Source organism: Desmodus rotundus, chromosome 7 (assembly GCF_022682495.2).
Source record: "Desmodus rotundus isolate HL8 chromosome 7, HLdesRot8A.1, whole genome shotgun sequence".
Classification (NCBI taxonomy): Eukaryota; Metazoa; Chordata; class Mammalia; order Chiroptera; family Phyllostomidae; genus Desmodus; species Desmodus rotundus.
The window spans coordinates 20,451,899-20,464,480 of record NC_071393.1 but is presented as its reverse complement, the minus strand read 5'-3'; the positions used below and the strand labels follow the sequence as shown (position 1 = coordinate 20,464,480).

The 12,582-nt window shown below is 49.2% G+C and overlaps 1 protein-coding gene across 1 annotated transcript in view; it reads left to right on the top strand.

Annotated features, from left to right (window-relative positions):
- GNB1L (G protein subunit beta 1 like) overlaps window positions 1–10,918 on the top strand; it is a 59,848-nt gene extending 48,930 nt beyond the window's left edge. Inside the window, exon 7 of the mRNA XM_024557510.3 lies at window positions 9,011–10,918. Coding sequence (XP_024413278.2) covers window positions 9,011–9,262 — 252 coding nt within the window. The 3' untranslated portion in view covers window positions 9,263–10,918. The remainder of the gene's footprint in view (window positions 1–9,010) is intronic.
- Window positions 10,919–12,582: the final 1,664 nt, after the last annotated feature.

Genomic DNA, 12,582 nt, shown 5'->3' with positions numbered 1-12,582 from the left:
CCACCCCTCCGCAGGGCTGTGGAAGAGTCAGCCGCCAGTCTAGTCACCAGCCTTTGTGGGTCCGTCCCACAAATTTTGATTTATTGTGTCTTCATTTTTATTCGGTTGAAAATTCTTTCTATTTTCCCTTGTGATTTCTTCTTTGATCCAGTGGTTCCTTAGAAGTATAATATTTAATTTCCAAATATTTGTTGAATTTGTGGGTATCTTTAATCTAGTTTAATTCTGCTGTCAGTGAAGGTACCCTGTACAATGTCAGCGTGCAGATATTTATTGAGGCTTGTGTTTTGGCCCAGCACATGGTGTGTCTTGGTGAAAGCGCATGTGTTCTGCAGTTGTTGGGCGGAGTGTTCTGTCAGCCCGACTTAGGTCGAGGTGCGTGGCGGTGCTGTTCAGGTCTTCGGTGCCCTTACCCATCCTTTTGTCTGGTTTCCCACCAGTCCCTGAGTGAGGCCTTCCAGTGTCTGAGTGTGGCTGTCAACGTTCCTGTCTCTCCCTTCAGTGCTGTCAGTTTTGCTTCATGAATTTTAAAGCTCTGTCACTAGGAACGTAAACATTCAACATGGTGACCACGTCCTGCTGAACAGTCATTTTATGAAAACGTCCTCTGTGTCTCTCGTAACATCCTTTGTCCTGAAGTCGGCTTTGTCTGAGGCGAGAGCTGCAGCCTGAGCTCTCTCATGTTTCCTCTTTGTGTGATACAGCTCTCTTTGCCTTTGGACCTGTCTGGATCTCTTTATATTTAAAAGCATCTTTTGTAGTCTTTGATCCTTTCTGACAATCTCTTCCTTTTAATTGGAGCATTTAGTCTGTTTGCACTTAATATAATTAGTGATGTGTCTGGCATTAAGTCTACCATCGTGGTATTTGTTTTCCACTTGTCACTTCCGTTTTTGACCCTCTTTTACTCCTTTCCTGCCTTCTTGTGTGTTTTCAAATATTTATTTTTTAGTATTCCATTTCACTTCCTCTCTTGGTTCCTTCACTGTATATAGCTCTCGTCGTATTTTTTTCCTGAGTGCTAGCTCACAGCCTAACAGTATGTTTCCTTAACTTACCCAAGTCTCCTTCGTGGGGTCACACTGCCGGTCACATGTCATAGCCCCGCCCTAGCACGATTTCACTGCCCTCCCTCCCACACTCTCTGCTGTGCTGTTATATAGTTTACTTTCACACTCACTGGAAACTACCTCACAGTGTTACCGGTTTTACATGAAAACATCAGTTGTTATTGCTTAAAACTTACTGGATATAAAAACCATAGTATTTTATATTTACTCAACTATTCCCATTTCTGGTGCTCTTCCTGTAGATGTCAGTTTCTCTCTGGTTTTACTTCCCTTTAGCTGGGAGAATATCCTTTAGCATTTCTTGTAGGACAGTTCCACTGGCGAAGAGTTCTCTAGTGTTTGTTTCTCAGAAAAATGTCTTTATTTCACCCTCCTTTCCCAAGAATTCTGCCTATAGAATTTAGGGAAGATAGTTTTTTTTTCACCTTGCACTTTAAAGCCGCTGTTCCATTGTCCTCCAGCCTCCACTGTTCCCGAAGAGAGCTCATGGTGTCTTGTCTCCCACATGTGCCGTTCCCTCCCAGAGCTTCTGCCCACCTGCTGTTGCCACCAGTGCAACTGCCCTGGGGCGTCTCTGAGTTGGACAGTTTAATGTCGTCCCATCGGGAGGTCCCTGAGGCTCTGTTCAGTTTTCATCAGTCTTTTTTCTTTCTCTTCTGCAGGTTAGATAATATCTATTGATGTGTCTTCCAGTTTACCGATTTAAAAAAATAATAATTTCCAATCTGCTGTTGAGCCTATCCCACACATTTTTCACTTCAGTCTTCAGCTTTTGGTTCTAGATTTGCTATTACGGTTTATCACCCAGAGTTTAGGCTTTACATGCTCTTCACTCTTGGCGTTGTACATCCTGTGGGTTTGGGGGTGTGTCCGCTGTTACGGCATCACGCAGTGTGTTTCCCCTGAGCCCCCAAAATCATCTGGGCTGCCTCCCTGCTAATTCCTGGCAACCACTGATCTCTTCACTGTCTCCATAATTTTGCCTCTTCCAGAATGTCATAGAGTTAGAATCACACAGTATATAGCCTTTTCAGATTGGCTTCCTCCACTTAGTAAATGCACTTAGGTTTCTTCCATGTCTTTTCATGGCCTGACAGCTCATTTATTAATGCTGAGTAGTATTTTATTGTCTGGGTGTACCCCAGTTTATCCATTCACCTACTGAAAGGTATCTTGGTAGCTTCTAAGTTTTGGCAGTTATGAATACATCTGCTATAAACATCCATGTGCAGGTTTGGAGCAGACATAAATTTCTGCTCCTTGGGCATAAAAAGGACAGAACGCAGTTGCTACATTGTAAGGTAAGAGTATGTTCAGGTCTGTAAGAAGCCACCAAACTGTCTTTCAAAGTGGCTGCACTTTTGCCCACTCCCACCAGCCGCGAGTGCGAGTTCCTGGTGTCTGCATCTTCCCCAGCACTCGGCGGTATCTGTGTTCGGGACGTTAGGCTTTCTGGTGGGTGCATGGTGGTGTCTTGTTGTTTTAATTTGCATTTCCCTGATGAAAAATGATGGAAGCGTCTTTTTTTTAAGGAATATTTAGTGAATTTATTCAAATGAAGGAAGCTTAAATGACACAGGACTGAAAATATTAGAAATCTGTATATAATATAAAGTGAATATAAATTAGCCAACCCTATATGAACATTCCCAGCTAAGGATTCATACAAATACATATTCACCTTTTTCTTTTATACATACACGACATAATGATTCTGGTAAAATAAAGCCAGGGATAGTAAAAATATTCTCAAATTTTAAAGATGGTGTGGAATAAGTTTTACCAGCATTCTAGATGAGTGAAAATCCTGGATTTAATTCAATACTTTTATCATGCCAGAAGCATGATTGGTTTTAATTTTTTTAAATCAATATTGGTATCACACATATTGGCCTATTAATAATTAAGTTATTTTGTATACATTATCTCACTGTATGCAAAACCTTTTCAACATGAGAAAATAGCTGCACACATTTGAGTGTTTTCTTATAAAAATACAATCTTAAAAAAAGTAATTATGATTAGTTTTTGTGGTTTCTAGTAATAAGATTTTTTTCACATAGCATAAAGCACATTCTTATGCAGGATTGCATTAAGATCCAATAGTAGTTTGGTTTTGTTTTAATCCTCACCCGAGGATGTTATTTTTATTGCGCTTAGGGAGAGAGGACGGGGGCTGGGGATAGAGAGAGAAACATCGACTGATTGCCTCCCATATGTGCCCTGACTGAGGATCAAACCCAAAACCTAGGTATGTGCCCTGATCTGGAATCACACCCACAGCCTTTTGGTATATGGAACGGAGCTCCAACCAACTGAGCCGCGCTGGCCTGGGTGATGTCATGCCCTCTTGAATATGGGCGCCCCAGTCCAGCCCTGGCGCTGATGAACTGCGCCCAGCAGCTCAGAAAGTCCCTTGGCTCCTGGGTGAGCCCCACTCGGGGCCATTCAAATGTGGCTGTCTGCAATTTATTTTAATAGAAAAATAAACCAGTGGTGTGTTCAGTCCCTTGTCCCCTGAGGACAAATGCAATGGGTGTGTTTAATTTCATTAACTACAATGCAGCCAACAAGAAAAATGTATAAGATCAGCTTTATACAGCTTAAGCACTGACATTTGAAACAAATCGTTACTGCGTTAGCTGTCACACCAGTAACTCTAGAATCTAAGGAAAGAATATGTTATGGATGGTTTTGTAAACCTTTGCAAATGCACTGGTAAAATAATTTATAATCATTTGAAAACATGGCTGGGTTTTCTCTTCTCTAAATAAGGCTCCCTATTTTCCCCATGCACACTTTATACACTGACCTCATGTGCCATTCCCAGCCCTAAACCCTCACCTTTCAGGGTGGGGACAGTGGAGGCTGTCGTTAAACAAACCTGCTGAGCACAGGGTCACTTTTTCATTCTGGCTTGACCCTGCCCTGGAGGTGGAATATCTGGAGCAGTGACAGACTTATCTGAAATATGCATCCAGCCTCTGGACCCCAGAGGCTGGTGCTGCGGAGCCCTGAGTGCACCCAGCCTCCCCTCTGGCTCCTCAGGTGGGAGAAGGGCTTCTCCATAAACATGTAGGGTCGCCTTTGCTCTGCTCACTGCCAAACCCCTGCTCAGGAAAGCCAGAGAACCAGGGCCCTGAAACTTCGGTGAAGAGGAGTCTGCAGAATAAACCTGCTTGGAAAGCTCAGCAGACTGGGAGCAGGTGAGGCTTCCATCTGCACCCTGTCCAACCGTCTGTCTCTTGGATCTGAGATGCGCTGTGAGGAGACCTGAGTTGTGTTGCCCAAGATCCTGCAGAGTGGTGGCTGCTGGTTCTTTCCCAGCCTGGAGCTGGAGAGGGAACCCTCTGGCTTGGGCCACATGGACTTGCAGGAGCTGTGTAGGATATGGCTGAGCGGAGGCACATCCACGCCCCCCCACTGCCATACAGATGACCTAAGCCTGGGGAGCATCATTTTATATGCTTATTTGCCCTCTGTATATCTTCTTTGGGGAGGTATCTGTTAAGGTCTTTGACCCATATTTTAATTAGGTTGTTTGTTTTCTTGTTGCTGGGTTTTAGGGGTTGTTTGTATATTCTGGATGACAATCAGATGTGTCTTTTGCAAATATTTTCAGTCTCAGTCTGAGTCTCAGTCTTGGCTTGTCTTTTCATTCTCTCGACAGTGTCTTTCACAGAGCAGACAATTTTAACTGTAATGAAATTCAGCTGACCGGTCCTTTCTTTCAGGGATTGTGCCTTTGGTGCTGCATCCAAAACGGCTCTGCCAATCCCCAGGTCATCTAGATCTTCTCCTGCGTTGACCTGTAGGAGCTTTATATTGTGTATTTTATAGTTGAGTCTGTGACCCATTCCGAGTTAATTTTTGTAAAGGGTATGAGGTCCGTGTATAATTCTTTTCTTTCTTTCTTTTTCTTTTTTGCGTGTGGATGTCCAGGTGTTGCAGCACCATTTGTTGGAAAGACTGTGGTCACTCCATTGTATTACCTTTGCTCCCTTCAAAGATCAAGTTGACCGCATTTATAAGGGTCTGTTTCAGAGCTCTCCAGTCTGCCGCATTGATCTGTTTTGTCTGTTCTTTCACCAATACCACATAATCCGATTATTCTCGTTTTATAGGGAGTCTTAGTCGGACAGCATCCGTCTTCCAACTTTGTTTTCTCCTTTAGTATTGTGTTGGCTCTTATGCTTTGGTTCTTTGTTGATAATTTTCATTTCTCCGTTAATAGTTCCTGTCCGTTCACTCATCAAGACAATGTTTTGGTAATTAATGCACTTTCTTCTTTTATTACACATATTTAAATAGTTGCTTTAAAGTCTTTGTCTGATACGCTCAACAGCTATGACATTCTGGATCAGTTTCTATTAACTGCTTTTCTTCCCCCTTGACTCTGGGGCATATATTTCTGCTTTTTGGCTTGTCTAATAATTTTTTGTTTGTGTGCTAGACATTGTAAAGAATACGTGATAGAGACTCTAAATTCTGTTGTTTTGCCTTGAAGGGTGTTCGCTTTTATTCTTTCAGGCAGTTCAGTTACCAGCTTTCACCTTGAACTTGTGTAGGTTTGGTTTGGTGTCCTGGTAGGGCAGGTCTGTGGAAAGCCCAGGTTCATTCCCAGGCTTTCCTGATGTGGTGGGACCCACTTCCAAACGCAGAGGGCCCGGTTTTCCGCTTTGTCACAGTAGGTCTGGAGCAGGCCCTGCCTGAAGGTGTGACCCTCATTCTCGAAGCCAGGCATCTCAGAGGGCACTGGGTTGTCACAGTCTTTGTACTCCGGCCCAGCTGACCCTGAGAAAACTGTTGGTCTCTTGTGTCTGTTCTGTTGAGCCCTGTGGCTGCCACTGTCTGATAAACCTGGTGTGGTGCCCTGAGTGTGCAAAGCCCAGCCTCACACAGAACTCATGGGACCGTGCACAGCCTTCAGTCCCTCCACCAGCGCACTCGGTGATGCTGCTGTGCCCCCCAGATTTCAGCTGCTCCAGCTGCCCCATACTCTTATCCAGGCCTCCTCGGCTTCACATAGTGCTGGGCTCCACCTGGACTTGTGGCTGGGACATCTCCCTCGTCAGAAAGCTGCTGGGGCGTCTGGGAGATTTCTCTCATCAGCTGCCCTTCCCTGCTGTTGTCCAGTGCCTGCACATAGTTGCTTAGTATATTTTGTCCAGTTTGATGATTGTTTATAGCAAGAGGACTAGTCTGGTACCAGTTTCTCCATCATAGCCACTTTCCTATCATTCTTGCTTCATGAATGATAGGACTGTTTATTTGTTGAACAGGTATTCACAGCTCTTTACTGTGAGTTGTACCTGTTATCATTGTTGAGTATGGTATATAGACTGGCTCAATGCTTTTGGCTCTGAATTCAGTCTTTGCTAAGAAGGGACCCTGCTTCTCTTGTCTGCAGTCTCCTGGTATATCTCTGCCGATCATTGTTTTGGTGTCTCTCTTACACATGCCACAGATTTGGATTTAACTTTGGATTCCACTCATAATTCTGTTTTTATTCCTTTCTGGAGAAATACAAGGGCAAATACTAGGAAACAAAGGTACCTAATGTTTGGGGGGGGTTGCAGAGGAAATAATGTTTTGTCATTATTTGCGGTAGGGTATCAGATGATCTCTCAAATATGAGGTTGACCATTGTATCTTTTCCCCAAATGGCAAAAGATGAGTGAATCAGTGAACTTAACATCCCGTCCCTCTTGCTACCCTCCCTTCTTTCTGTTACTTACATAACCGGTTCTAAAGCCATAATCCCCATATTGTTTTAGACATAATCCCGCAGGTAAGTAGATTCAGTTTTCCCTGCCAGGCCATTCGCTGTCATTATCCAGTCCTCTCTTATGAGACCGGGGTTAATCCTGTAGTCCTTCAAGAAGAGCTTATGGGAGCATATTCTTTGGTTCTTACATGTTCAAAAATGCTTGTCTATTGTTTTTGTACTTGAGCGGCAGTTTGGCTGGCTATGAAATTCTTGGGCCATGCCTCCCTTCGCAGCCTTTGCAGGCATCACTCTGCCGTCTGCTGGCACAGATGTGGCCGTGGGACATTCCGAGGACAGCCTAAACCATACCCCCATAGACTGACTCGGTCTGTTTGCCTGACTACCAAAACGGCTTTTATTAGCTGTTATGTCCAATGACTTTACTAGACATGTCTTAATGCTAACTATTCTGTAGCCTTTCTCTGGACTTGGATCATAAGACTTCAATTTCTAGACATTAAGATTGATTTTCTAGTGCTGGCCCGGTAGCTCAGGTGGTTAGAACGTCATCCCAATACACCAAGGTTGTGGGTTCAGTCCCCAGTCAGGTCACACACAAGAAGCAACCGATGAATGAATAAGTAAGTGGAACAAAAACCCTTTGTTTCTCCTCCCTCTCTCCCCCACCCCCTCTAAAATCAATTTTTAAAAATCGACTTTCTAAATCAGTGAATGTTAGAGCACCTCTGCCTGTCTTCCACGTCTGTTTTCTGGCCGGTCCATTGTAGCTCTCTGTTTCCCTTTCCTTTCGCTCCCTTTGTACCATGCCTGCCTTCACTGTCTCTGAGTCTCTGTCTGTTTCCAATTCCCCTTCATTTCTCTGAGTTTCTTGCTGCCTCTTCCTCTGCTCTGCCAGTTCAAGTTTCCTCCTCCATTTTGTGGTTTGGATTTTTATTTTATAGAGGTAACTGCTTCGTAAAGTTTTGTTTGTTAACTTATGGCTAAAAAATGCTTGTTGACAATTTCCATTTGCTTCCAAGGAATGTTACCATTTGTATTTCCATATTTCTTTGCCTCTTTTACCTTGTGTTATCTTTGTAGAAATGAATGGTTCAGAACTGAGGTCATTATGGCCCCACTGGGAGGGGAATTAGGAGAGAAGGGGGTGCTGGTGAGGGATGGGTAGTGCAAGCCCATGATCCCCTTGCCCAGGCCAAACACAGGAGCAGTGGAAGGAAGTGGCCCTTGGGGGTTGTCACAATGATGGCAAAGTGCCTCTGTCATTTAGTGTGCGGGGACAGAGGCACCAGATGCCCTGCAGTGCACGACAGAGTCCTGTGTAACTAAGGACAGCCATGACCACAATGGCAGCTCTGGTTGCAGGAGGCACGTGCTGGGGAGGGGTCGTCCCCAGCACTGAGGAGGACAAGGGTGCCCCATCCCAGAGAGACGCCAGCCCGGGTGGTTGCTCCACACAGGTGGGGTGCACATGTGCAACTCCTTGTTTTGTGCCAGCGCTGGCCCTCTTCTGGGACCCCGGCCGGGGCCTAAGGCTTTTCCCGTAGCCCGGTCACGCCCTGCAGCTCCTCCTGCCACCTCGGTCTTCAGTGTTGGCATCCACTCGTCCCGTCCACACGCAGCTGGTTCCCACTCTTAGCAGCCCTTGAACCCGTCTCGCATTTGGAGGTTTCATTTAATCTCAGTTTTGCTAAAGCTGGAGTTTGCGTTTGTCATTCTCCCCATGCTACAGTGGGTGTGAGGTTTCCCCAGAGGGAGAGGTGCTGATTTTACATTGCTGTCACGCCAGAAACATTCTGCTCGCCTGGACACTCGGGTGCAGTCTACTTCTGGATTGAGGGGTCGCAGGGTCCAGCCCACTGACGCTTTTCCTGGGAGCCTGATGGGATGGAATTGAGCAGCCTCTGAATTCCCAGCAGACCGCATGCAGGGGGCTTATGCAGGGGTGCAGCTTCGTGGGGCCTCAGGAACTCTCTGGGGGAAGCACCTAAGTCCTCCATCACAACCTGAGGGTTTGGCCAGGGGCAGGGGTCAGGCCGCTTCCCTTGGCAGGCCTGCTCCCAGCTCCCAGGAGGAAGGGGCACGTTTGCAGGCAGGTGCAGCCCACATTTCCCTCCTTGTTCCAGCAGCTGGGCGGTGTTCATGGGTGGGAGCCTCTGTGGCGGGTCTACGAAGCCACCTAATGGTTCTCTCTGCCACTGTCAACCTGTAGGTGTGCAGGACTCATGAACTCACCAATCCTGGGATCTCTGATGTCAAGATCCGGCCCGACCGAAAGATCCTGGCCACCGCCGGCTGGGACCATCGTGTCCGCGTGTTTCACTGGCGGACGATGCAGCCCCTGGCCGTGCTGGCCTTCCACACCGCCGTTGTCCACTGTGTGGCCTTTGCTGCTGACGGCTTGCTGGCAGCAGGGTCCAAGGATCATCGCATCAGCATCTGGTCGCTCTATCCACACTCGTGACTTGCCCGCTCCTTGTTCCGGACACATGGGGGACAGAGAGGTGGCACCCACACTTTGGTCTGACCCAGGCCTGTGGAAACCATGCCTCAGGGCCCCTGAGGACATCAAGTCACCAGTTCTTCTCGCTTTTTGTATGAGGCTTATTTCCTCTTGTGGAATTCAGCATCCGTACAGCGGTGACTCTGTGGTTTACAAAGAGTAACTGGGCCAGACACCTGGGCTTGTGTGGCCTGGGTTAGAGGCCAGCCTGGGAGGTGCTTTCCAGTAAACTTAAAGTTGCAAACCTGTAGGCTTGGGGTATGAATTCTCCAAGGCAACCCCCCGTTTCCCCCTCGGGGTCAGAGCCGAGTGTCATCTACTCAGACCCTCCACTGGGCAGGTTGGTCAACTCCCGTCCAGCAGGAGACACTGAGTGTGGTCCCCAGGACCTGACATGTAGCTCCTCACCCCAAAGATAGGCAGGGGCTCTGATGCACAGTGCTGAGGCCAGAACAGGAGAAGGGAGTGACTGACTCCTATGTAAGCAAGGCAGAAAGAACGTGCCAAGGAAGGATGGCAAAGGCAACTTGGCAGAGAGAGCCCATGGTGAGGGGCAGGCCAAACACAGGATGGGTGGGAGGAAGGGCCACCCCAAAGAGAGTGAGACCAAGGATGGCAAAGGGCTATGTCCAAGGCAGTTTCCGGGCGAAAAGCACAGCAGCTGTAGATGAGACAGGCCAGGCCTGGCCCTCCTGGTACCCAGAGCTCAGTGACAGCTGGTGCCACACACACAGGGCAACTGGGCATCAGCACCCCAATCAGGTAGTGCACCCAGAGTCTCCTCCCGCATGTGGCCAAGCCCTGCCATTGGTGCGTCTTCTCCTAAAGCTAGGTCATCAGTAGGGAAGAAACAGGATCCTTAAAATTGGGGTGGGAACTGTGGGCAGGTCCTGGCAAAGCTGGGGGCCTCAAACCCCTTTGTTCCATCAGCTTCTTTGACAGAAGAGCCCCCTTGGGCCCTGCTGGAGGAAGTCCACCCTCCTTTACCTGAAGGACCTAGAATGGCCTCCCCCTAGGCAGGGGCCTAGCTAGACACTCAGGATTCTCAGCCCCGCCCTGCTTTGCTTGTAATTAGACTCGGGTCCCAGCAGGCCCCCAAGGGTGAGGTACAAAGTGTGACCCATGAGGAGGTGGCTATGCTCCAAAAGAGTTGCACAGTTCTCTCGGCTTATGCTGGCAAAAATCTGGAGAACACGTGTGGGATCCAGGTGGCAGGAATATGAAATGCATCAGGCCGAATCCATTGAAACAGGTCCACCGACAAAGGGTCTGGCCTCGACGCCGCAGCTCAAGGGGTTAGAAGGGCCTCCAAGGTCTTATTGGTAGTTTGAAACAGGGACCACAAGGCAAGCACACTAAGTTAGGGTTGAAACACCAGAGCCATCTTGGGGTACTGCAGAGGGGGGACCTGAGGGCTTACAGAGATTGGGGTGTTCTAGGTGACTTACCGTGGGAGACCTGCTCACCCACTGCAGGAGGGGCCAGGGACACACCCTCCCCCATCACTGGGAGGAACACAGCTGTGAGGGGCCCAGCATCCTGGAAGGATGCTGTTGTTGCTTTTCTCTACAGGTCAGAAACTGCAGTGGGAGCTGCTGCAGGGAACAGGGATATCTTAAGTGCAGTGGTTCCCGGGCTGGCAGGGCCTGTTGGTGGCACCCAGTTGCTAAAGACAGGGCGGGCACGGTTGTTGTGGTGGCCGCTGGGCTCGCAGCCCCAGTCAGCAGTCTGACTCGCAGAGGCGCAGGCTCAGGCACAGGCCCGTGACCATGGGTCCCGGGAATGGGGTCGAGGGCCAGCCTGCTGAGGTCTGTCTTGGTCCGCATGAGCAGAAGTATTGTGGATCTAGGAAATGGACGTCTGACCAGGGCCACCAAAATGGAGGCCCAGCCCCTCAATCGCAGAGCCAGGCCCCTTGAGGAAAGACCCCACTACACTGCTGGCAATAATGTACTGCGGATCTTCACCGCGCCTCCGCCTGGGGCCTGCGGCTGCCCCCCAGGAACTGAGCACCATCCCGGGAATGCAGCCCTGATCCCAAGCTCATGGATTGCCCAGTGCAGGGACTGGCCTCCCACACTGACCCCGCTGGACGGAGGTGCTGCCATGTGTCCCCCAGCACCTTAGGTCGGGGCCACACCAGCCCCCACGCGTCCTACAGCCAGGATTCCCACATTATGCACATCGTGAGGATGAGGAACTGTTTGGGCTGCCGCAGCCCGCACCTCATCAGACATGAGGGGAGCTGTGGGGAGCCGTGCTCTGGGCACTCCTCACAGGTCAGAGACAGTGGAGGGTGACCTCACCAGGTGGCAGCCTGGCCATGGCTCCCCCAAGAGGAACACACTGGGGCATCAACCAAAGTCTGTCAGGGCCACCTCAGAACACACATCCTCTGCCTCGTCTCTGCAGAGGCGCCCGCCCGCTTGCACGGCCTAAGGCAGCAGGGTGCCCGCTCGTGGATGGTCATTTCAGAAGATGAACCTTTACTGACCTCCAGGAAAGCCTCCACAGCCACTTCCACAGATGTCCATGCCCTGAAGACTAGACCAGAGGTGACGATGGCCACAGGCTACTACCAAATAGCAATGATCTCTGTCAGACAAGGCTCCACACCCACCTGGCCTCCTCATGAAAGCAAAGCTATGAACACATGCAAAGGGCAAGTGGCAACGTCCCTCCTCAGGTGCTGGGGTTAGTGGGGCTGTGCTGTGGAGATGCCGCCGCGAGAAAGGGGCATCTCATCAGTTACTCTGCACCCTTCCACAGCCCTGCTCGAACCCACTGTTGTGCTGGGATGGCCTGCAGCTGTCTTGCCTCAGCTTGGACTCCCAGGCAGCGTGCACTGGGCTGGTGCAGCCTCAGGAAGCTGTGAGACTGGGTCCAGGCTGAGGGCCTGCGCCCCTGCCCCTGTGTAAGTCCGTGTCATAGCTCATCAAGAATCTTGATGACTGTGCCCTTTGTCAGAATCACTGTATTTACAAAGATAGCCTTGGCAATGTGTTACAGACAAGGGGACAGGGTCCTGCAAGTCAGCATGAGGTGCTTCCAGGATGCTGAGGTGAGCCATGTGTGCTAACCGCCAGCGTCCTACGCTTGGACGTGGAGAAGAGGAGGTGCTGGTGACACAGACCCCATGCCTGTGCCTGGCCCTTGCCCTCACGTTGAAATCGAACACAGAAGTTCACAGAGCATCACGGGCAGCTGACTTGAGCTGAGCTCCGGGCTGTCCACCAAGTCATGTGCTGGTGAGCAGTGTCCTGGGGACATCTTGTGGCCGA